This window comes from Acinonyx jubatus, chromosome C2 (assembly GCF_027475565.1).
Source record: "Acinonyx jubatus isolate Ajub_Pintada_27869175 chromosome C2, VMU_Ajub_asm_v1.0, whole genome shotgun sequence".
NCBI classification, from domain to species: domain Eukaryota; kingdom Metazoa; phylum Chordata; class Mammalia; order Carnivora; family Felidae; genus Acinonyx; species Acinonyx jubatus.
Genome location: NC_069384.1, coordinates 96,785,751 through 96,811,310, shown reverse-complemented (window position 1 = coordinate 96,811,310; position 25,560 = coordinate 96,785,751). Strand labels below are relative to the sequence as shown.

Here is a 25,560-nt window from a genome sequence, read left to right as displayed (position 1 = left end):
TTGTGTACTATAGGACAATTGTGAAGGGCAGGTGTTCCTATTGAGACAAACAGACTGGTTTGTCAAGATTCTGATGGTTTGTGACTAGAGTCTGTTGGGATATTCCATGTGAAGAAAATTTGTGTTTATTCAAATATATAGCTGATCTTAAAGCACTCTCAATATCTCAATAATACAATAGGTATTATATGGGACCTCAAGTCTCCCACTTCTTGCCCTCAACAAATTACTTTGAATCTTGAAGAGTATTTGGTTTAGAAGGGCTAGTAACGGTTAATGTACATTAGCCTCTAAAGGCTTCCGTTCACACCTAAATCCAAATTCCTTGTGCAAGCTACATGTCCCGACATGACCGGATCCCTAGCCTCTTCAATCTCATTTTGTACCAGTCTCCATCTCTCTCACACTACCCCAGCAACAGCGACTTTCTTTCTGCCCCCAGAACATGTCAACCCTGTTCCCAACTCAATAGTTTTACACTTCTGGATAATTTCCTTGGAAAATTCTACCCCTAATATTTAGTGGGAGTGCTTTCTTTCAGGATTCAGCTAAAAAATCAGAGGAACCTTTGCTGATGCCCCCTAGTCATGTCTTATCACATTATTGTGCTTTCCTCATGACTCTTACCTCTTACAATATCGTTATCCAATCTTATCTTCTTATATTTACTTATTTATTGTCTGTCTTTCCCCTAGGTGGTAAAGTCAACAAAAGCAAAGATCTTGTCTGCCTTTATACCTCATATATTCATAGTACCCAGCATTGTGTCTGGTACATGGAAATATTAAATGTGTGTGTGTGTGTATATAACTAAATGAACAAATTTAAATGAATAAATAATAAATAAATAAATAAATATATATATATATATATATATATATATATATATATATATATATATTAAATGAACAAATGAATGAAGATACCTCCAGGAATGCAAAGGGTGGGGCTCACTTCTCAAACTTTGGAATTCTTGCATTCTACAGACCTGAGAAAGGTGGATCTCCATGTCATGTATCCATGTATCCATCCACTTACCACAGCCCCTGCTTTTAAAAATCAATATCTAATGTTATGGGTAACCATTTACATTTACCATTTCCTACCTGGGAAAATGTGACATTTATACCTTCACCCCTTCATTTTATAGGTGGCTGTCCAACAAGGTTGGTTATAATGATACCCAAAAGGTGTTTTAAACGTCATGAAAATGAGTGCTCGCTTCGGCAGCACATATGCTAAAATCGGAACGATACAGAGAAGATTAGAATGCCCCCTGCGCAAGGATGACACGCAAATTCGTGAAGCGTTCCATAGTTAAAAAAAAAAAAAAAAAAGGTCATGAAAATGAAAGATGTGGTGGTCATGAAGCTATTAAAACATTTCCAATAAAATGAAAGGATTCAGTGAACGTAATAAAGCAAAGTTAATCTTTTATCGTCTGATCCTTCCCTTGTCCCCTGATTGGCAACCAACCATATTAGAAAGCAATAATGGCAAAGCTCACAAAAGCATCCTGGCAAGAAAGGACTTGATGGCGATCTAAACATAGCACTGCAATTACCAGCTGTTGTTTGTTGATGAATATACAGTATTCTGAAAACCTTCTAATTCACATCCTGCATCCTATTCTAAGTCCTCTAGATAACTACTTCTCAAACTTTGATGTGCATGAGAATCACCTAAAAATCTTGTTAAAATGCAGATTCTGATTCAATAGAGCTGAGCTGGGGCCTGTGCTGCTACATTTCTAGCATGATTCCAGGTTGTGCCCATGCTATTATCTGCTGACCAAGTTTCTAATTCCCGAATATAGACTCTAGATCAGTATAGCCACGCTGTCACTCAACTTCAGCCATCATTGAATAACAATATGGTACCAAAGCAAAACGTTGTTGGCAAGGTGGTGAGGATTGGTCTAAATGCTTTAACAGTCTTCATATAATGCTTAAATGACTGTGGTTCAGGACCTGTTGAACTTTTTTTTAAGACTCAATTTTTTTTTATTTCAGATTTTAATGTATTTGAACTTTAGTTTACATAGGGATAAAGTCTCAATTTTCCAAGAGCAGTTTTAGGTTTAAAACAAAATTGAAAAGAAGGTACAAAGATTTCCCATATATCCCCTGCCTCCATACATGAATAGCCTCCCCCTTTACCAACATCACTCACCAGAATGGTACATGTTTCCCCGAGAATGAATCTACGTTGGCTCATCATAATCACCCAAAGTACATAGTTTACCTAAGGGTTCACTATTTGTGGTGTACATTATATAGGTTTGGAAAAAAGAGTAATAACCTATATCCCTCACTATAATGTCATACAGAGTATTTTCACTGCCCTAGAAAACCCTCTGCTCCCATTCGTCTTATCTCCCCTTCTCTGGAAACCACTCATCTTTTTACCATAGTTTTGCCTTTCCCAGAATGTCATGTAGTTGGAATCATCGTATGTACCTTTTCAGATTGGCTTCTTTCACTTAGTAACATTCATTTAAGATTCCTCCGTGTCTTTTCATGGTTTAATAGCTCATTTCTTTTTAGTGCTGAATAATATTCGATTATCTGGGTGTACCTCAATTTATTTAGACATTTACTTAGTGAAAAACATCTTAGTTGCCTCCAAGTTTGGGCAATTATGAATAAAGTTGCTTTAAACACCCATGTGCAGGCTTTTGTGTGTATGTAAGTTTTCACCTCCTTTGGCTAAATACCAAGGAGCATGATTATTGGATTAAATGGTAAGAGTATGCTTCCTTTGGTAAGAAACTGCCAACTGTCTTCCAAAGTGGCTGTACCATTTTGCATTCCCACCAGCAATGAATAAAGTTTCCTGTTGCTCCATGCCCTCGTCAGCATCTGACGGTGTCAATGTTCTAGATTTGGGCCATTCTCACAGGTGAGGAGTGGTATCTCATTGTTGTTTCACTTTGTATTTCCCTGATGATATATGTGGGGCATCTGTTGAACCTTTTAACAGATGCTTTTCACATATTAACAATGTCTGTCTTGTAGGACCCAAATTTTGGTGTGTGTGTGAGTGTGTGTGTGTGTCTGTTTGACTTTCAAGATAATTTAGCGCTATCATATAAAGATATAAAATGATAAGAAGGAATTCCACTTCTAAGATGTCTGTTTTATGCCCATTCTTTAGTTATTTAAAATTTCCTGAGGTGCATCACACATAACGGTCTCTCATTTCTTACTTAAAGTGAATATATCTCTACATGCTTTCATGCTTCCTTTTTGTATTTTAATTATTTGTTCCAGTGAGAAATTTCTCACAATATCAGTGATTTTTTTCTTTATTGGTACTAGATGTAAGATTATATTCTAAAGCAAAAACATAGTAAATTAGATTTTACTAAAAGCCTGTGTGTGTACTTTCACCCTATAGTTTAAGAACGATGCAGAGAATTTTGTGTTGCAATGGAAAACCACACATTGCCTCTACTACACCCTTCCGAGCTGTCAGAGTCTGGCTGCTGAGTTCACCACTGTTGAGCTATTTTGTCCCTCTTTGTAAATTGCAGGTTATCCTGCCAATGGATACACAAATTCTGTCTCATCTGGTAGAATTTTTTTTTCATGTTTATTTATTTATTTTGAGAGAGGGAGAGAGAGAGATCATGAAATAGCATGCATGCACACAAGCAGGAGAGAGGCAAGAGAGAGAAGGAGAGAGAGAATCCCAAGCAGACTCTGTACCGTCAGCACAGATCCTGATGCAGGTTTTAATCTCACAATCATGAGATCATGACCTGAGCCAGAATCAAGAGAGCCGGACACTTAACTGACCCACCCAGGCGCCCCCTCTGGTAGAGTTCTAATTGACTTCCTCTCCTGCTTTGGAAACACGTTTTGGAATCTACCTGCAGATTGGACTGGAGACTGTTAACATGCACAAATTGTCAGTTCTTACAGATTTTCAAATTTTCCAGTTCCCTTCAGTATCTGACTACAATACTCCAAATGAACTTTCCCAGTTCTTCTCACACCCGACTAAAACTGAGAACTAAAACCCGACAGCCCAAATCCCTATCTAGACTCTATGCTGCCTGCCACTGTGCTTTTCTCTCAGGATCTCTTCAGGATCCAGAACAACTGACCTTTGTCACCAACTCGCAACATATGGTTCAACTGGTTTTGCAGGAGCAACACCAATGAGAATCCCTGAGGGACCACTTCTGAGACCATGCTTTGTGCCTCTAGGAGCAACCTCTGGGTTGCTCCATGATGAGAGATATTTCTTCCTCTTTTTTTTTTTTAATTTTTTTTTTAATGTTTGTTTATTTCTGAGAGAGAGACAGAGCATGAGCGGGGGAGGAGCAGAGAGAGAGGGAGACACAGAATCTGAAGCAGGCTCCAGGCTCTGGGCTGTCAGCACAGAGCCCGACGCGGGGCTGGAACTCACAGACCACAAGATCATGACCTGAGCCGAAGTCAGACGCTCAGCCGACTGAGCCACCCAGGCGCCCCTATTCCTTCCTCTTAAACAAAAGAGAGGGACTGACAGTATTGAACTTTACCTGAGCCCTGTACTCCTTCCCGGAAAGCAGAGACAGTTAAGAAACTCCTCTACTATTTTGTGTTTGGGAGACAAATAACAGTAAAGGAGGACTCTGCTCTCCTACTGCGAGATAAGACCCTCTGTGCCTGTCCCCAGAAGTCTAGTAAGACTCATGGATTCACTAACCTGTCTCTGTAACAGGTCAGGCCCCTTTCCTTTCCTTTGAGACACTCCTTTTAACAAATATTCTCCCTATGCAATAGCTTGCAATAAAATCATCTCTTTAATTGTCCTGTTCATTTTGTCTTTGCCAAAACAACAACAACAAGAACAACAATTCACCTGAGGTATCGCCAATGGAGCATCCTCTCTACATTGAAAAATTTAAAGATTTTACAGATACAGTATAAATGGGTTCTAGGGAATTTATTGGTGAAACCTGGCCCAGAGACATTTCCAAGTCACTTCTAGGTTTTTGAATAAGGCATATCAAAGAGGGGTTTCAAGCTGTTTGAGAACCCACAGGGAAGAGCTTGGAAGCTAAAGAGAGAGTATGAAAGATGTTTCAACTTGAAAGGGAAAGAAAGAGAATACAACAGGACATTAAAAACCCAGTAGGCACGACTAAAAAAGTCACCAGGAGATTATGAAGTGTTTGAAAACTGTCCCGAGTTCCAAAGTGGTAGTTTAGAATATTGATAGTAAGTCTGGCAAAATGCCCCTCATCATACAATTGCCAAATAACCTTCCACACACTGTAATTACGGGGATGGCAGGCGTGTGTGGAAAATGCAGCACAAAGATTTAAGGCAGACCATTGTAATGAAATTGTGGAGGGGGGATACATCGGTAATTGAGATTCTTTTTAAGTGCTCTTTTATTGTAACTTTTTTTTTTTAATTCAGCAGCATCCTCCTGAAAAGAAGAACAATTTTAAATGAAAGTGATAAAAATAGGTACTATTATAGTAAAGTGGTTGATTTTAGAAATCAGCATATGAATAAGCTGCCCTGGGAATATGATTTGAACACCATTTGAACAAGGGAGAGGACACCTAGAAATATTAACAACACGAACAACTAAATAACATGGCCACTGCTTACGTAGGGCCCAGAGAGTCCGTGCCACAGATTCTGCATAAAGAAAATAGGGACTTAGAGATGTCTAGTGTAATAACAATGGGACAATGACAACCCAATATTATCAATAAAGAACATGTGTCAAATTCCCAGTAGGTGTCAGGCCCTATGCTAAAGGCTTCACCTGAATTATTTCACTTACTGTTCACAGCAACATGAGGATGGTAACTAATATGATGCCATTTTCACTTGAAGAAACTAAGGCACAGAGAGTTTAATTGACCTGTTCAAAGTCATAAAGCTAGCAAGTGATAGAGTCTTGGTTTGAAGCCAAATGTATGCTCAAAATTTTGCCTTTAGACCATTATTGCTTCGAGTCTCCCAAGTTTGATTCCCTTTATAAATGGAAATTCTCCCAAAAGACAACCATAGCCACCAACACCTTATAACTTCATAGGAATGATGACTGTAATTTCAAAAGATAGAAAATAACGTAAAGGGCCAGGTGTGGGGGAGAAAGCACAGAAACAGAGGTAAAATGATAATAGGCCAGTTACCAATGGATTGCCCTCAGTTCCAAGTCCACTCTTCACTGCTTGCTTTGAGATAATGGACTGGAGCCCTATAAGTATTTCTTTTGCCAGCTGGTGTGATGTTGCTCCCTATCATGAGGGGATGCCAGCAGGACACTGGAGGAGAAGTGGATTTCTCTTACAAGTGGGTGCTCCTGTCACCATACTCCTGCAGGGCACTTTCTCCAGCGCTAGACTCCTATAGTATGGACTCCCCCAGTACCAAGCCCCACAGTGGCTTTTCCCCTCCAGACTCCTATGATGCAGGCATGGCTGACTTCTCCAGAGCCCAGAATCAGCAGCTTTCCTTGTCACCCTTCAGGTAAGCTTTGCAGCAGAGTGCCACCCATCTGGCACCACCCGGTGAATGGCTTTCCGTAACACCCCAAGAGGTGAGCAGAGGTCCACCACTGTGACTTCTCCCTGTGAACAGCCTCCCCTGCACTCCTTTGGTGGCTTTGCAGTGAGTTCTGAGGTGCAGCACCTCCCCGTGGATGGTTTCCCATGGCCACCCTGGGAGATTTTTTGCCGTGTCCTACCTGCGACAGCTCTGCCACCTTGCTATCCAGTGACACAAAGAAGCCTTCTCAAACAAGGTCTAAGTATCAGCCCTAGCTTGGATGGGCATCTTCCTTGGTCTATCTCAGGCTTGAGGGGGGAGTGGCTGTTCTTTAGATCTGCTATTCCCAAGTTCTTTAGAGTTCTCTTTACTTCCTACTAGCCAATTTTCTATAATACCCATGATTATATCTACAACCAGAAAAAGAAAATGAACTTAAATATAAAAGGAATGTTGAAACTTGCCTGTACTTGCTTTTCAGCTACGTCTCTGTATTTCTTTCCTACTATAGTCAGTTTCTTGGAAACATATTAGCTTTTTTCAGTTCATGTCCCAGCCACCTCCATCACAACATATTTTGAAAACTGACTCTAAACCATCTTCTCCTCCTGTATTTCCTCTCTCAATAATAGTCTCTCTCTCTCTCTCTCTCTCTCTCTCTCTCTCTCTCTCTCTCTCGGACATAGTTATCCAAGCTAGAAATCTGAAAGTCATTCATGTGCTTACCTATCGTCATTGAACCTTTAAGTTCAATCTCCTTAGCATGTCTCAAATTAGTTACTTCCTTTCTAGGATCTCCATGGCTTCAAAATAATAACAGATACCATTTAATGAATGCAGCATATATGCTAGCCATTGTGCTGAAGTTAGCCCACACCACTTCAAAATCAGGTATGATTAGCCCCATTTTATACACGTGAAAACTGAGACTTGGTAGATTGTGTAATTTATCCGGATATAAACAACTAGTGAAAGGCAAACTAAAGATTCAAAAGCAGATAGCTGGCTACAAACAATAAGCTCCTACTGCTCTAATATGCTGCCTTCAGTCTAACTCCATTATAATGCATCTACTACAGTTTCCAGAAAGCGTTGTAAAATGCGTACCCGGTCGTGTCACTTTCCTGTTTTAAACATTTCAGCAGAAATCTTTTTTTCTGAAGAGGTTTAATAGCTAGTGGTAGGTCATCCTTTTCATTTCACCAGACAGAACAACAAAAACAGGTAAATTACAGAAATAATATTTTCAAAGCTATCAGAGGGCGACGGAAGCAAAGATTATCAAATTAAAATTCCAGAGGCAGTAGAATCCCTCTTAGATGGGCTAAAATTGCCAAATATTTTCTTCTTTATGGATTTATCACATCTGGGCATCGCTAAGAAACAGGATTGTCAATAACAAAGAGACGAGTTTTGATGACAATGTGGGTTAAGGTTTGACATATTGGAATCTAGAGAAATTCCACAATAGTCAGTTCCCTATAAGTTCCCTATTTTTTAAGTGCTAGGGTGATGGAGACTGTGGATGGGACTGGAGAGGAATGTGTCCTGTAATCTTGCAGCACTTAGGAGACAATATATCAATAAAAGGAGAGGCTTAAAACAGACAGACATTTGAAATCAGAAGTAGACTAAGTCGACTGTAACCAAGCACTGACCAAGCTCAATTTGTAACTGAATCAACATGATGTACCCTTCATGTTCTCTGCCCAATTAAGGAAAGGGTCAACTACCTCTGGGAGAAAATAACATTAATTTCAGCATCTATAGATATTTTACACATAATTCCTGTCATACAATTTAAAATTATGCAAAATTACTAGATTGCAAAGAAGAAGGAAAATGTGACCAATAACAAAGAAGGAAAAATAGACATTAGAAGCAGACCCCAAGATCATCCAGATATTGAGGTTAGCAGGCCCAGACTTTAAAATTACTATTATAAATATGTTAAAGAAAAAGAGATAAAGTTTGGACAAAATGGATGAAAATGTGAATAATTTCAATTGGGAAGAACTAAAAAATATATGTATGTAAAATCTGAAATTGGGGCCTGATCACATGAGTTTAACAGCAGACTGGTGAAGGACAGGGTTAGTAATGCAAATACAAGTCAATATAAAGTACCCAAAATAAAGCTCAGAGAGGAAAATCAAATGGAAAGAAGAGAAGAATGTAAGAAACATTTATGATGTAAGGAGTGTTTAACATGTACAGAAATGCAATCCCAGAAGGACAGGAGAGTGAGAATTGGAAAGAAATTATAATAAAAAGATAATGGCCAAGAATTGTCCAAACTTGAAGAAAGATTTATTCAAGAGTTCCTATCAACACCAAGCAATATAGTGAGAAAAGCATATTTATATCCATCATGATAAAACTTCTGAAAACTGAGGGTAAAGAGAAAAATCTTTAAAGAAGCCAGGTTAAAAAAAAAAGATATTACACTCAAAGGAGCCACAATCATAATTAAAAAAAATTTTTTTTAATGTTTATTTATGTTTCAGACAATGCGAGAGACAGAGTGCAAGCAGCAGAGGGGCAGACAGAGGGAGACACAGAATCTGAAACAGGCTCCAGGCTCTGAGCTGTCAGCCCAGAGTCTGACACGGGGCTCGAACTCACGAACCATGAGATCATGACCTGAGCCGAAGTCGGACGCTTAACCGACTGAGCCACTCAGTAGCCCCAGGAGCCACAATTATATTAAAAACAATTTTAATCAGGAATTATGGGAGCAAGGAAACAATGAGATGCTATCTTTAAAGAGCTGAACAGAATTAAAAAAATCACTGGTATTTAGAGTTTTAAACCCAGTGAAAATATCCTTCTGAAGTCAAAATAAAATAAATGCCTTTTTAAGACACATAAAATGACTCCCCAGCAGACTCACATTATAAGAAATACTGCAGGACATTCTTCAGATGGAAGGAATATAATCTCAGGTGGGAGCCTGCTATCATAAGAGGGATAAAGGACACAGAAAAGAGTATTGCAATCTTCTGAGTAATCACTAAAAGAATAATACAAAGAGATATAAAAACAGAAGAATTAATAGTAGAGATAAAATGGAATAATTCAAAATATTTGACTGAAACATTCTAATGAGTCCTCGTTTCTGATAAAATAAATGCCAAGGTCTTTAGCACAGCACACTAGATACTCCAGAATCTGGCCCTATTTACCTATCTAGCCTTAATTCTTGCCATGCTCCTTCTAGAACCATTTGGGACTATGTGTAGCCCCCAGACATTTGGGACTATGTGTAGCTTCCGCAGCAACCCATGTCACTCCCACCACCTTACATTTGCATGTGCTGCTCCTTTGCCAGAAATATCATCCCCTTTTTTTCCCTACCTGACTAATCTAATAGCAACTTGACTTTTAGTATCAAGCTCAACATAATCAAGTTTCTCAAAAAAAAAAAAAAAAAAAAAAAAAGAACCATCTATGAATCTCCATGTGGTCTCACACTGGCCAGTGCATATTTCTGTCATAGTCCTTGGTATAAAACACAATTATTTGGGGGCACCTGGGTGGCGCAGTCGGTTAAACGTCCGACTGCAGCCAGGTCACGATCTCGCGGTCCGTGAGTTCGAGCCCCGCGTCAGGCTCTGGGCTGATGGCTCGGAGCCTGGAGCCTGTTTCCGATTCTGTGTCTCCCTCTCTCTCTGCCCCTCCCCCGTTCATGCTCTGTCTCTCTCCGTCCCAAAAACAAATAAACGTTGAAAAAAAAAACACACAATTATTTGTTTCCTTATCTATTTTGACAACTAGTCTTCAAGATCATTGAAGGCTGGGCCTCTACAGGTTGACTCTATCTCCAGCCTCTAGCACAGAGGCCAGCACAGAGAAGGCATTCAATATCTACCACAGAAAAGGCTACACACACAAATGAACAAACATTATCTCTATACCTGCTAGTTGAAGACTCTATAATATTATACAAAGCATGTTACAATCCTCCATCATCCTCAACAACTTTATTTTAAAAAAAATTAAATGTTTTTATTTATTTTTGAGACAGAGAGAGACAGAGCATGAGCAGGGGAGGGGCAGAGAGAGAGGGAGACACGATCTGAAACAGGCTCCAGGCTCTGAGCTGTCAGCACAGAGCCCGACACGGGGCTCGAACTCATGGACTGCGAGATCATGACCTAAGCTGAAGTCAGATGCTTAACTGACTGAGCCACCTAGGTGCCCCAAGAACTTTATTTCTAAATAGCATACCAGTAGCTTAAACTCAACACCTTCTTTTTTTTTTTTTAATGTTTATTTGTTTTTGAGAGACAGAGAAAGAGACAGAGCATGAGTGGGGGACAGGCAGAGAGGAAGACACAGAATCTGAAGCAGGCTTCAGTCTCTGAGCTGTCAGCACAGAGCCCGATGCGGGATTCGAACCCACAAACCACGAGATCATCACCTGGGCCCAAGTCAGACGCTTAACTGACTAAGCCACCCAGGTACCCCTCAAATTCAACACATTCGAAACTCAACTCTACTCATGTGTGTCAAACTCAACGTATCACTATCTGAAGTCACCCAATGCAGTCAACCTAGGATCATGTGGACTTCTGCCCTACTTCATCCCTGATGAATTTCCTTACATTGTTTCCTTCATCTTGACCTGCCCTTCTCCTCCTTCACCCTTTGGACTCCTGCTTCCCCTAAGTCCCAGCTCAGATGTGACCACCTCTCTGCATTCCTTCCTATGCCCCCACAGTTAATCTGGCTTCACCCTGGATGCTTCCACAGAATATGGTGTCACAAGTCATGCATTCTGTTGTCCTCAAAGTCTGCATCTGCCTCTCCCTTTAGTTGATGGAACTTAAAAAAAAAAATTCACTCATAGGGAAGGCAAATAAGTGGAAATACTGAAAAGAGAGCAAAGGATGAAAAGCTGAAGAAGAAAATAAAAAAGAGGGATGAAAAGATCTTTAAAAAAAACGGTGGAAATTACAGGAAAAAAATTTATGTTGTGAAATCCAGGAGAAAAAATTTTCTTTGAAAACTTACTAGAGTATTTTAGGTATGTCCATCCAGCCATCTATCCGCCCCCCTCCCCGCCCCCCGCTCCCCACACGTACATCCACCTGCCCATAGGAGAATTCTGCCTGCTGCAGAATGTACAAGGTTCCTCACAGGAACAGGACCTCGCATTGCTGAGGACAGGTGTTTGCTGCCCTCACTGCTGCCCTCTCCCACTTTCTTGTCCCCCAGCATCTGCATACTCTCTGTCTTCTATTTCCCTTTCTGATCCCTCGCTCTCTCTTCGTTTCTTCCCGTGTTCATGTTCTATGTCTCTACTGTCTTTACACTTTGTCCTGGCTCTGGGGATCTTTTCTTACTGTCTGTTCCTCAGATTCTCATCTGTCTGTGACTCAGAAGGACAAGATAAATGCTCCCCATATTTATTTGTAAAAGATGAATCATCCTGGGGGGAAAAAGGCAGGATGATAGATTGAAAGCTCCGTCAGATGCACAAATGGCTATTTAGAGCCCTAAAGTTTATGGATTCATGGTTTTAAAAGAAATGAGCAGAAGCCATTAGATGACTCTCATGAGACCAAATAAATGATTATAAGTTTAGAAAAGAAAAACTCGGAGTAAAGGCAAAGGAAGCTGATAACAATTAGACTGGAAACCATGGCAATGAGGAATGACAACTGTCCCTTGCTTACAAGTAGAATTAAAAAAAAAAAAATGTTGACCAGCTGCTCTCCTTTTCCATAGGGAACCAAGCAGAGACAAGAAGCTTAAACTTCCTCCAGCATGGACATAAAAAACAAAACAAAACAAAACAACAACAACAACAACAACAACAAAAACCTCCTCCCTCCTAAAGGGTGATTATTTCTCAGGGATGATGTTGAACCCTCATCCCAGAAGATTTGAAAAATTTAGAGACCACAGATCTCAGATTGTTTGAGTATAGTTCTGATCATCTGACTGTGACAAGTTGGAAATGTGCACTTCATTAATTATTTTAAATGAGTTCCCCGCCGGGTCCATATGTTTTCTGAGTGCCTCACTAAGATTCAGGTTGTGCCGGCTGCACTCCCGAAAGGCCCCTCTATGCGGGGAGGATTTCTGCACCGAAACTCTTCTTCAAATCCTTAGGAACTTGGAAGCCTGTAACAGTCTGAAAATCAGAGCCTTCTTTTGCACATCTTGTTTCTGAATCTCCGGAGATTACTCCCTTATATTTTCTAAGCTGAGCTTTCTTGTCCTCTCATGATATTAGCCCAACACTGCAGCTGGAAGTCTTGAACACAATGCACTTTAAGTAGCCTCTATTTACAGTGTTCCACATGCCAAGAACAAAACCAGATTGTCAAAGACCCGGTTCGAAAGCGGTCTTAGGATATCTCTTTCTCTGGTATCAGTTTTGAAAATGAAGATTATTTGGGGAAGGGGGTTCTCATCCGTGGCAGACTCAAAATACATATTCATGGCATACTGACTTCAGAAAACTGACAAAATAAAAACACACTTTTTATGTATTCCAGCCTGTTGGCTGCCCTTTTTGAGAGCACAGATCAACGGCCGAGCTATAAATCTTAGCAGTCAAACCACGCTTCCTTTCACTGCAACCTACAAGGCAAACATGTTACTTCCACGCTTTCCTACTTTGTTTTTTGAAGTGATTGAGTTGAATGGGGACAGATGATGGAGGGGTGTGGTGGCTGAGGACTTACTTTCGGAGAGCAGTGGAGGCTCTGGAATTTGGGAACACTCCTCCTTTGGCTCTTCCCTGAAATATTTCTCCGGGTCCCAAAGAAAAGCTGGTTTCGTCACTTCAGGCAGCTCTTTCAGGGCTCCGATGCTTAATGACCTGAATGCACCTTGACGACAGTGGGTTTTAGGGGAGGGCAGGAAAAAAGTAGAGTATCATTAATTCCTCAGAAGGAGCTAGCACATTTCCAAGTTAACTTTTTAAAATGTAACCTTCCTGTTACTCAGCTGGTACAGCTGCAGTGATCAGCGATGCCGGCAAACACAGCTGTTCACGATGAATCCATGGTCCTTGTATTCAAAGGGACCAAAAGGAACTTGAGGCCCCCCTTTCATTTATTTTTTTAGTTGGACTCTTTTGCTATGTTCCCTTGAAAGTGTGTATTCTGCCATTTTGGAAGAGCTCCAGTTTCTTTTATCTGCCAGAAAACTGCATCTTTTGCGGGATGGAATCTTGTTTTCACCGTTCAACAACGTTCTAAAATTTTGAATGTGCAGCTACTTTTTAATTTCGCTAACATGTAAACCAGAGCTGTGCCATTGTATTTAAGATGCACACAATGAGAGGACAGAAAGGAAAGGTCTTTTATTCCTGTGCCTTAAAGCAAAGTCTCGGACAATGGGAAAAGTTTTCATTTTGCTTCACAGGATAAATGGGAAGTGCTTCGCTTGAGATGTGATTTTATGTTTGTTTGATTGTTAGCACTGCAAAGGTAGGAACTGTGCTTTTGTCATCATGGTGGTTCAGCACCTAAGAAAAGTGAGCTAATACATATTTAGCACTTGCTATGGGACTGAAAGGGCGGGCCTACGCCAGCTGACTCCATCTTGTTCTGTGTTCTCCACCTTGAGTGACTATGTCCCAGACATGACCCCTTTTCCGGGGAAAATCGAAGAAACCTCAGACCGCGCCTCCTCCCCTTGAGTAACCTCCTGCTCACCCATTCAAACTTCCTGATCAAAACATGCCCAGCGACCTGCGTAACAGGACTCCAACCCTTCCCCAGCCAATTGGCCGAGGCCACAACCCTTCCCCAGCCAATCGGCTGAGGCCACAGCCATTACCTCACCAACTGCCCCTAGACCCCTATAAAACCTTTGTGCTTTTGAAACTCGCTCTCTCCCTGGTATCTCACCGCTGCATTGGTGCAGGTAGGGGATTGAGCTCGAGCTAGCTCGAATAAAGGCTCTTTTGTTTTTGCATCAGACTCGGCTCCCTGGTGGTCTTTGGGGATCACGAATTCTGGGCATAACAGGACAAGTCATGTGCTATGTCAGCAGTTCTCAAATTTTGCCAGGCATCACCATCACCGGGAGAGCTTGTAAAAACATAAGCTGCTAGGGGCTCAGTAGGTTAAGCTTCCGACTCTTGATTTCAGCTCAGGTCATGATCTTGCAGTTCGTGGATTCAAGTCCTGCGTCAGTCTCCGTGCTGATTTCTCTATCCCTACCCTGCTCATGCTCTCTCTCTCCCAAAATAAATAAATAAACTTAAAAAAAAATTTTTAAAAACATAAGGTGGTATATATCACTCCCATTTCTGATTTACTAGGGTAGGGGTGGGGGCCCAGAAGGTACATTTGTAAGTTCCAGGTGATGTTCATGCTGCTGCACAGGGAACAGACTTTAAGAATCAATGTGTTATATCGAACCAAGGGAGACATCTTTTACAACCTGTAAAGTATCAGTTCACCCTTCTGACAGATGAGGAAATCGCAGCCCAAGATATTGTAATAACTTGCCTGGAATTTACATAGCTGGTAAATGGCAGACCTTCAACATAAGCTCAAATACATTTCACTCCAAAGGTCATGCTCCAAGGCATAATAGCAATAATAATAAGAGTAACATTAGTAATAAAATTGTATACGTTTCTATAATATGCCAGGTACTGTTGTATGTATAATATGCTTTATACATATTACCTCATGTAATCCTGACAAAAAGCCTATGGAGTAGATTTGTTTATAAATGTGCATTTAATATTAAATAACAATGTACGTTTTGGCAACAAAACTTCAGTAGAAATTCTAAAATCAACGTATTTACTCTATCAAAGTCTATCCCTTGGACATAAGTTGAAATAAGATTTACAGTGAGTGAAATAGTTTCATATAGTGGAGCTTTACGAAATTATTCTCATTACACTTCTAAATAATACCCTTCAGTATGATAACAACTCTTGTTTCAATTACTTTTTAAATCATTCTTTTTCTGGTTAGGCCAAACCAAACTAATATTGTTCTGTATAGCTTTGGGCTTCCTGAGGGCAAAAATATATTTTATTCATTTTCATCTCTTAAATACTTAGGGGACAGAATTAGCATTCTGTGCCAACTCTATTTTGGATACTATAGTGGGCACTTTGTGTGTGTGTGTTTTCTGGCTTAGACCTTACACTTCAGCCATTTGTATGCTGTGCAGCCTGGGACAAGTTACAGTCTCTCTGATGTGTCTGAGCCTCACTTTTCTCCTTTGTTAAATAGAGATCACAGGACTTTACCTACCTTTATGAAGAAACACCAGCATTCCTGGCACATAGAGTAGCTGTTTGTTGTATGTCCACCAATCTATAAAATAACACTATAAAAATATGTCAACAGTGATTACTTACTGGATGATTTTTGTATAAATTCTCCCTTGTAAAGGTTATGTGTTTTTTTCTTCAAGATATTTCTTTCCTTATATTTTATACCTAAATTTATGACTTCTGATGGTCTGACACTGGAAGAAAATAACACATGATGAAATACAATATCAACCACAGAGGATGAACAGGTACTTTCAGGCTTTAAATACATACCTTACTTAGACCAAAAAAAAGAAAAAAAGAAAAAAATCTTTATACTGTGGACCTAAGGGGCGATATTTGTTAACATTAATCAAGCCATATCTTTGAATAAAATGTCTGCTAGCCAGGTGATGATGTAAAAGCGTAAGAGCTAAGTTAAGGCCAAGAGGCTAGTTAAGCAAAGATTTCCATAGCAACTGGCAGGTCAGAGAAAAAACTATCCAGAAGAAAATTTCACAGAAAAACACACTATTCTTGCCCTGTGTACAAATTATATGGGCTAATCAGTGGTATGTGTCAAAAACTTACTCAATGTGAGGCCTGAATCATCACTTATGATATCCAAAATGCAAAAAAAGTTCAGTAGTTTTGAGGCTTATCATATGAATCTATAGGAAAAGTTTAGATTAACTTGACTCCATGGAAAATTTTTTCTCAGTAAAACAGAGGGAGTGTAATCATTATTTAGCTGTCCCTAATTCCTGCCAGAAAACAGGAAACGGTCTCAAATATAGTTAGCATCCACTGTGTAGACCTTCACCTTGATAGTGACAAGTTGCATTGCCAAAAATCATTATTCTTCTCTTGGAGGCATCAGGTCAGAAAACACACCCATTTTTTGCACAATTACTGCGAGCCCTGTGGCCTGCCCTCTCCCTACACCTCCTCTCCTTGAGTCTGTTAGCCCTTATGGTTACTGCCCTCCCAGCCCCTAGCTTTTATTCTCAGTTCTGCTGCCTCCTGAGTAGCTGCAGAACCTCGAAATGTTTCCTATACTCTCAGCCTCAATTTCCTGCTCTACACAATGAGATTCTTACTGTGGTTTTAAAGGAGAGGAGATGGATGGCTGTTCAGCGATGTGCCTAATAAATAACAGTATTCAATAACTGTTCACTTCCTTCCTTATCCTCTGCTCTATTTGGGCGGTATTTCCCAAACTCAAGAGTTTAAAATATCAATACAAGTGAAATTGAGTCTATGTATCTCAAAGTTAATATTGTGTGCTCTTTATACAATAGCTTTAAGTAGCGATTTATTGATTGCTTTTTTATACAGGAATAAACTTTTCATTTTAGAGTAATTTTAGATTTACAGAAAAGTTGTGAAGACGGTACGGAGTCCTGGTATATCCCTCACCCAATTTCCCTGTTGTTAACATCTTATATTACCATTTATCACAATTAAGAAGTCAATATTGGTACATTACAATGAACTAAACTCAATATTTTATTAGGATTTTCCTACTTTTTTCCTAATGTCCTTTTTCAATCCTAAGAAATCACATTATATTTAGCTTTCTGACTCCTTAGCTTCCTCTGGTCTATGGCAGTTTCCCAGACTTTCCTTGCTTTTCATGACCTTGACAGTTTTGAGGAATGCTTGTCAGACTTCTTTGTAGAGTGTCCCTCAATTTGTGTTGGTCTGATGGTTTTCCTATGGTTAGATTGGGGTTATGGGTTGTGGGGAGGAAGACAATGGGGATGAAGTGCTATCTATTCTCACTACATCTTATCAAGGGTACATGCTATCACGCTGACATTACTGCTGATGTCAACCTTATCATTGGCCAAGGTTATGTTTGCTAAGCTTCTGCCCTATAAAGTTACTTATCTCTTCCTTTTCATATTCTACACTCTAGAAGCAAGTTTCCAAGCACAGCCTATGCTTACGGGTGGGGGGGGGGGGCGGTGACAATGGGATTTAAGCTCTGTTTCCCTGATTGGGTGAAGTATCAACATAAGTTATTTGAAAATTATAGATTTTTAAAGGAAATCCTTGGCATCGAAAAGACTAAAGGCAGGTGGCATGTTTTCCCCAAAGGACGCTATAATAGCTCCCTCAAAATGTGCTATCCCTCTTGAATAAGAGGGATATTTAGCCACTATCTGGGCCTGGAAATATTATTTAGCCACTATCTGGGCTTGGAAACTGCGAGAGTATCCAGAGACAGTCATTTTCAGTAAGAGAACTTGTAACAATAAGAAGTTGGTGGTGGGTACAGGAAGGGTAGAGAGTGGTGCAGTTATACCTTGTAGTTATCACATCTAGAATATTTTTCTCCCCAGAAAAGTATTACTGTTACAAACTGAGGTACAAAATGTTGAGGGAGGCCTAGAAGTAAGGAGGTCCATCTTGGCACTAGATAATACCAGACCTTTATTTTCCCCAAACACTCTGAATTCTTTCCCACTTTTAGGCCGTTTGCTTCCTGGCTGTCATCCAGTGATACTAAAATCACTTTGTCTATCTCCACTAAAGAGTTTAATCCACAGAGGGAAAGGGGCAGGCAAAAACTAAGAGAGAATCTCCTGGGACTCACAACAAATTGTACTACTGAATTGACTGCCAAGGAAACATAGCCACAGTGATAAAGCTCTAACCAAAGGGCAGTTCTATGAACCACGAGACAGCAGAATCAACGTCATGTTCAAAGCCCAACATACTGCTTCCTTTCCATAGACATTTGACATTTGGGGGGATGGTTACTATGAAAATGTAAACACAAAATTGGAAAGAGATGAATATTCTCAAAATTCCAATATTCCTACTGGAAGAAGACAAAAATGCAGAATAATGCAATAAAAAGCCTGGATAGAGTTAAAACTTTGCAAAAAAGTCTTACATGGTGATGCCAAAAGGGCGCCTACCAGGGGCTCTGGCAGCCTTGCCATCAATCCTATGAGAAAGGCTCTAACTGATCTCCTGTCTCTTGGTTCAGGGTATGGAAGGAAGGAATGACATGTGACAAGTCCCCAAGAGCCTTACTAGGCATTAAAGGAAAGTGAAAGCAACTAGAGTTGTGGCTTAGCATAGCACGTACTTGATAAAATATTTGAACGCTTGACTCAGAATCCAATAACTGTTCCTTATTGACACATGATGCTTCTTGGACAGGCAATATGGAAGGGCGGCTAAGTGCAATGTCTCTAGAGGCAGAATGTCTGCTTGGGGATCTCTGGTTCACCTTTTTACTGATGGGTGGACACTGGGCAGATCACTTAATGTCTTCCTGCCTTCTTTCCTAGTCATGAAATGGGCACTGTAACTGTTACCATGCCAAAGATCACAGTGACAATTAAATGAGTGAAACACATAGAGACAGTAGAACTGTGCCTGAAATATGGTAGGAGCTCCATAAGTACCGACTGTTGTCACTTTCAACAAGAATAATAAAATATTTTCCACTCAGAGTAGGAGTTCCAGCACCCCTCACGGACAATTCTAATACTCTTGGGAACTATCAAATGATAAGACAAACAATAAGGAGATGTGGCACTTCCAAAAATTATAATTTGGTGTCGTAGTATTTTTATCACTTAAATTTTTAAAACTGAGTAGACTTTCACTTGTCATACATGGGCAAAGGATAGTTATTGCCACAGATTGTTGGCAAAAGTAGACTGTCAATCCTCCAAGTGTTTTATGTCATATAAGGCCTAATTTCAAATGAGCTTTAAAAGTTTTGTATATTTTGTCTTACAGCTGTCCATAAATTTTCTAATTTAATTTCTCACATAAGATCAATTGGCAGGATAATTAGGTAATCAACAGCACATAAATAATATTAAATATCAATTCTCTCTTAATCATAGTAAGGAATTTAGAACATCATTATATTTTCTCAAGTCTAAGAAACATCAATTTTAAGTGTGCCTTCTGTCTCATAGAAATTTACGGAGAAATTAATGGAAATTTGTTTCATTTCCCATCTGATTCTTTTATCCTCGTTTCTGATAATTAACCCTTTCCCCATAAGTAACTTTTTTAATGGGAGCCAGTGAAATGTGTCAAATAGTAGAAGGCAGACTTCCTTTTTGTTGCCCTAGAGTAAGAATGAAGATCAAGGAGAGAGAGAGTTTTTTACAAATTAATAGATTTGACTTAACATTAGAATCGTTCTATAATAAAGAGTGGCTCAAAAACAGAGAAGGCCAGGGGTGCCTGGATGGCTCAGTCAGTTAAGCATCTGGCTCTCGGATTTGGCTCAGGTCATATCTCAGTTTTGTGGATTCGAGCCCCGCATCAGGCTCTGTGGATTCTGTCTCCCTCTCTCTCTGTCTACCCTTCCCCCTTTTACTGTCTCTCTCAAAATAAATAACCTTAAAAAAAACTTTATTTTTTTTAAATACAATTTATTGTCAAATTGGTTTCCATACAACACTCAGTGCTCATCCCAACAAGTGCCCTCCTCCCTGCCCATTACCCACTTTCCCCTTTCCCCCACCCCCATCTACCCTTGATTTGTTCTCAGTCCTTAAGAATCTCTTATGATTTGCCTCCCTCCCTCTCTGTAACTTTCCCCCCGCCTTTCCTTCCCCCATGGTCTTCTGTAAAGTTTCTCAAGATCCACATATGAGTGAAAACATATGATATCTGTCCTTCTCTGACTGACTTATTTCACTTAGCATAATACCCTCCAGTTCCATCACGTTGCTGCAAATGGCCAGCTTTCATTCTTTCTCATTGCCAGGTAGTATTCCATTATGTATATAAACCACATCTTCTTTACCCATTCATCAGTTGATGGACATTTGGGCTCTTTCCATAATTTGGCTATTGTTGAAAGTGCTGCTATAAACATTGGGATACAAGTGCCCCGATCCATCAGCACTCCTGTATCTTTTGGGTAGATCCCTAGCAGTGTTATTGCTGGGTCATAGGGTAGTTCTATTTTTAATTTTTTTGAGGAACCTCCATACTGTTTTCCACAGTGGCTGCCCCAGTTTGCACTCCCACCAACAGTGCAAGAGGGTTCCCATTTCTCCACATCCTCGCCAGCATCTATAGTCTCCTGATTTGTTCCTTTTAGCCACTCTGACCAGCATGAGGCAATATCTCAAAAAAAAAAAAAAACTTTAAAAAAACAGAGAAGGCCATCTTTAAGATGGTGAGTGCATCCCACAGAAATTATTCAGAAAGACTCCAGGATGTGCTTCTCTTAAGGATGTGTTAGGAATCAGTCTAGTGGATGTCTAATACCTCTTACAAACTCATTATTAAATTATTAAAGGTTAATAAACACGTGGGGAAAAAAGTTCACTCTCACAAATAATCAAAACATTCAATTTAAACCAATGATGAGATCTCACGGCAACAGGTTTAAGACAATGACCACACGCAGTGTTGGTTCACAGGCGGCAGTTACTCTACACCGTCTACACTGCTCCTGGAGGAACCCACATGTCTCAGAACAGCCATTTAGCAAGAGGACCCAAAGGCCTTTGCAACTTTGGTCTCAGCAACTTCATTTCAAAGAATTTTTTCTAATGATGAATTCAGTTGGGTATTCTAACACGTATGCATAAAAGCGTTTGAAGAAATGTTTCCCTGGTTAAAGTTTGTTAACAATCTAAGTGTTCAAAAAAAAAAAAAAAAAGAAAATGGTTACAAAACTAGATAATAAGTTTCTAGGGAGTCATGGCGAATGTTGATATCTGTGGACGCTCCTATTAATTCATACAGAAATGTAATCACTGTGGATTTTTTTTTTTATTATTTAAAACAACTTTTTAAAAATGTTTATTCCTATTTGAGAGACAGCGTGAGCAGGGGAGGGGCAGAGACGGCAGAGGGACAGAATCCAAAGCAGGCTCCAGACTCCGAGCTGTCAGCACAGAGCCTGATGTGGGGCTCGAACTCATGAGCCATGAGATCATGACCTGAGCCGAAGTTCGATGCTCAACCAACTGACCCACCCCAGCGCCCCTTCACTGTGGATTTTTTGAATGATAAAGCAGGTTATAAGCTAGGTACACTAGTCTCCAGTTTCATAAAATGTGCCTTTGTTTATTTGTTTACATGCCTGGAGCTAGAAATGCCTAAGTGCCAGCAACAGTTTTGTTACAGGTAATTTTTTATCTTTTTCCTTGGTGCTTATTTGTACATCCAAAATTTCTCCTAAAGGACATGCATTATTTTTGTAATAAAGAAATACTCTAAAGTTATATTGTCTGAATTCTTCATTTTGTCTATAACTTTTCTAGGTAAGAATATTCTGTGTGGGTCCAGAAACCAAACATGCGTTAATGAAGAAAAAATGCATGTCTGCTGTGGTTTTTGTTCCCTATTTTATCCTTTCATTTCTTTCTTTCTTTCTTTCTTTCTTTCTTTCTTTCTTTCTTTCTTTCTTTCTTTCTTTTCTGAATCTAAGGAAGGAAAAATTCCATTTCTCTGCATTAACTGTTAACATTAGGAATTTCTATTAGTCTCTTAAATTCTATATTCATCTTTATCTCCCCAGGACTTAAATTGAAAATGACATTTTACCACCTACCTACTTCTCACACATAATATTATACAATACCTTAAGTGTTATGGAAACCTGTTATTTATGCATAAACCAGAAGATAATACATGCCAAGATTTTTCTCCTGGAGACAGGATCTTAGGAGTTAAGATGAGAATGTAGCTTTAAAGCATCTGATTTTTCCCTTTATTTTTCCTGCTTCTCCCATTTTCTATTGGCTTTTCCTTTTTGCATCTCCATTTTTCTTACCGTTTCCCCTCCATCTGAACATACCCCCACCTGCCTACGGACTCACCGGATGTGCTCTTTCTCTCCTTAGTTCTCGTAAATTCTCTCACCTATTTTTAAAAAAATAGTTTTGCATATGGATAAGAACTGGCATGATTCCCTCCTTGCATTTACTAATCTTTTGAGGAATAAGGCATGTTCTTCAGAATAATATTCCCTTAATACACCCTGCAATCTCTTTAGTATTGGATGGAGGCCATAGAGGACATTTTCCAGTTGCTAATTACATCGCACTTGCATGTTTTCCATGGAGGATCCCTGGTTGTGCTCTTGGGAGAAGTGAAGGACACCTGCCAATTCTGAGGATATGTTTTTAGCCCTTTTCTTTCAATTAGTTCAAGAGCTCCAAAGTGACTTTATTCTATACTATCTCCTTACAATAAAGTCTTAAACTTGTTTGAATCAAGTCATCTGACTTAGAGCAGAAATTTTAAAAATCACGGGTATTTTTTACATACTGTCATTTGAAAAGATGAAGTAGAATAGAGGTAGCTCTGCTTTTTACTGCTGACAACTTCTAAGGAAAACTTGAATTAAGGAAAAAAGAAGAATTGAGTGTGTCAATAGGAATAGAAAATTCGAATACTAGCTGAAATACTCTTGAAAAAGAATGCATTCTAACAGTTGCCTTCACTCTGCTAGGAGTGTGACAGGAAGAGAAACAATGATCTATCTGTGTTACCCTGGGGTAACTTTATTTCCTTATCTGTAAAATTGTGTTGGGTGGCTGGGTGAGGGCATTTTTATCGTGTCTAAAATCTTTCTATTCCCAGCATTCTATTATTGTACAGGATTGGTCATGCTATATTTCTAAATTGAAAAGATCCTTCTGCCTGAAAGTAAAATGCCACTTGACATTTCAGCAAACCATAATTCAAGGAAATGGAAGAACAAATACCAAAGTGTAATTTAGTGTAACAGGATGTTTAAGGGGATTTTTTTTTTCCCCTTCTCTCTCCCTGTCCACCGAGGTCCAAAAAGTCTGAAAGCAAAATAATTAATTAGTTAAGGGGCAAAAAGTATTCTCATCTTCCAGAGTGAGGTGATAGATTCCTGGGGCAGAACAAGGAGATAGCTCTGAAACCAACCTGCTGACACCCAGGCCAGCCACCATTCTAGGATATAAATAGACCAAAGATGCCGTAAAGAGAGGAGCATTGTAGGTATGCACTGAGTCCAGCTCCCCTGGGGCAGGAGGGAAGCTTCCCCTTCAGTTCTAGTTTCGCCTCCCACGGACCAGTCAAAAAGTCTAGTGTATGCCCTCTGGGGTAACCATTAGAGAGACAGAATGGATCAGTGGCTCATTAATACCTGCAAAAGTCTACAGGCAAAAAGCTGCGGCTGAAGCAACCCATGTGAACAAGGAAAAAAGGGCAGCCAGGGAGCCGTGGGTGTGGCAACAAGGTGTGAGCTTCCTATGGGCCAAGCTCAAGTTGACTCGGGAGAAGTGGGGCAAGTGGGGAGGCCTGCCACTGTGAGAGACTGTAACAGAAAGACACTGGATATGTATTACCGAAAGTAACCCCAGTTAGTGGGGCTAGGCCATAAGAGATTGGCCAAAGAACGCGCTGATTTGGACATAGGCAATGCAGAGGTAGCTGAGAATAGTCGTTAAAGAACCTCCCACCCAAACTCTTTAATGCAAACTATGTACTTTACTAATCATAAAGTATCAATATTGGTGCATAAGTTGTAACAGATAAACCGCACTAATGTGGGATGGGAGTAGAGAATGTGCTCTCTATACTTTCTGTGCAGTTTTTCTATAAACCCCCCAAAGGTAATATGCACATGGTAAAAATTTTGCTTTCATCTGTATCAAAGAAAATACAATGAATAAAATCAGCCTTTCAAAAACAATAGTTTTTGAGTCTGAAAGATGGAATTATGAGGGCATGGGTTAGCAACAGTGTAGGAGACAAAAGAAATCAGTAAAACTCCCTGGCATTAGAGAGTAAGAGGAATGTGTAAGAATGGGATCTAGCAGAGTGGGGTGAAGAGAAGAAAAGGCTGAACAAATGAAGAAAAGGCAAGAGTTAAAAGGAGAGTCATACCTAAGACTCAAAGGTAAGCTCTTTGAACCTCTGTCATATAAACCCCTTTACATGTTACCAAAACCAGAAGCAAATCTGACATACATTTTGAGATAGATATGTACATACATACACACATACGGTGTATCGTTTTTGGGGAAAAGGGCTAATTTCCACAATTAGATTGATGATGGAGCAGAAACAGAAGACTAGAAGATCCTGAATAGAAATGGAGACAAGAAATCAAACCAGCTATAATCTTGAAAATATAAATTCTCCCCCCACCACACACATCCTTGAAGCAGTCATTGGCTATTCCATGTAGAACAGAAGGAAGTTTGGGTCAATCTTACTTAGGTCTTATCTAGACGCCAGTTGGCATCCAGGTGACACTTAAAATTACTTACTTGTATGTGGAGCCATCTTTGTTTTTCTTATCAAGTAGAGAACGTTCTGGTAGGTCTAAACATGATTCCTCCTTAGAAAGTAAAGGAATTTCTCTTATGCTTTCTTCTTGACTCTCACTTTTCATTACATTAGTATCCCTTTTAGGGAGGGAAAAACTGTTTTCAATTTGCCAGTGCTTTTCCTGAAAAAACAGACCATTATTTTATTTTTATGACATTTATTTTTCTTGAACTTTTATGTGCTACACTTATTAACTGAATTCCTGGGTACACACACAAAAAAAATTAATGAAGCGTGGTTCTTCAAAGTCATTATAGTTTTATAAGGGAGATGAGGCATATATATGTAACTTTATTTTTTAAATTTATTTATTTAAATTCAAGCTAGCTAACATACAAGGTAGTATTGGTTTCAGGAGTAGAACCCAGTGATTCATCTCCTGCATATAATACCCAGTGCTCATCCCAACAAGTGCCCTCCTTAATGCCCATCACCCAGTTAGCCCATCCCCCAACCCAATACCCCTCCAACAACCCTCAGTTTGTTCTCTGTTTT

General features: G+C 39.7%; 1 protein-coding gene and 1 non-coding gene across 2 annotated transcripts in view; one reads left to right on the top strand and one right to left on the bottom strand.

Moving 5' to 3' along the window:
- Positions 1-25,560, bottom strand: part of WDR49 (WD repeat domain 49) — a 140,202-nt gene that overhangs the window by 8,219 nt on the left and 106,423 nt on the right. The window contains exons 15-17 of the mRNA XM_027061483.2: positions 25,005-25,186; positions 15,853-15,962; positions 13,202-13,348 (exon numbers count right to left, since the gene is read on the bottom strand). Coding sequence (XP_026917284.2) covers positions 13,202-13,348; positions 15,853-15,962; positions 25,005-25,186 — 439 coding nt within the window. The remainder of the gene's footprint in view (positions 1-13,201; positions 13,349-15,852; positions 15,963-25,004; positions 25,187-25,560) is intronic.
- On the top strand, positions 1,215-1,321 carry LOC113600062 (U6 spliceosomal RNA). Its single transcript, XR_003421030.1, has one exon. It is a non-coding gene; the product is annotated as a U6 spliceosomal RNA (small nuclear RNA).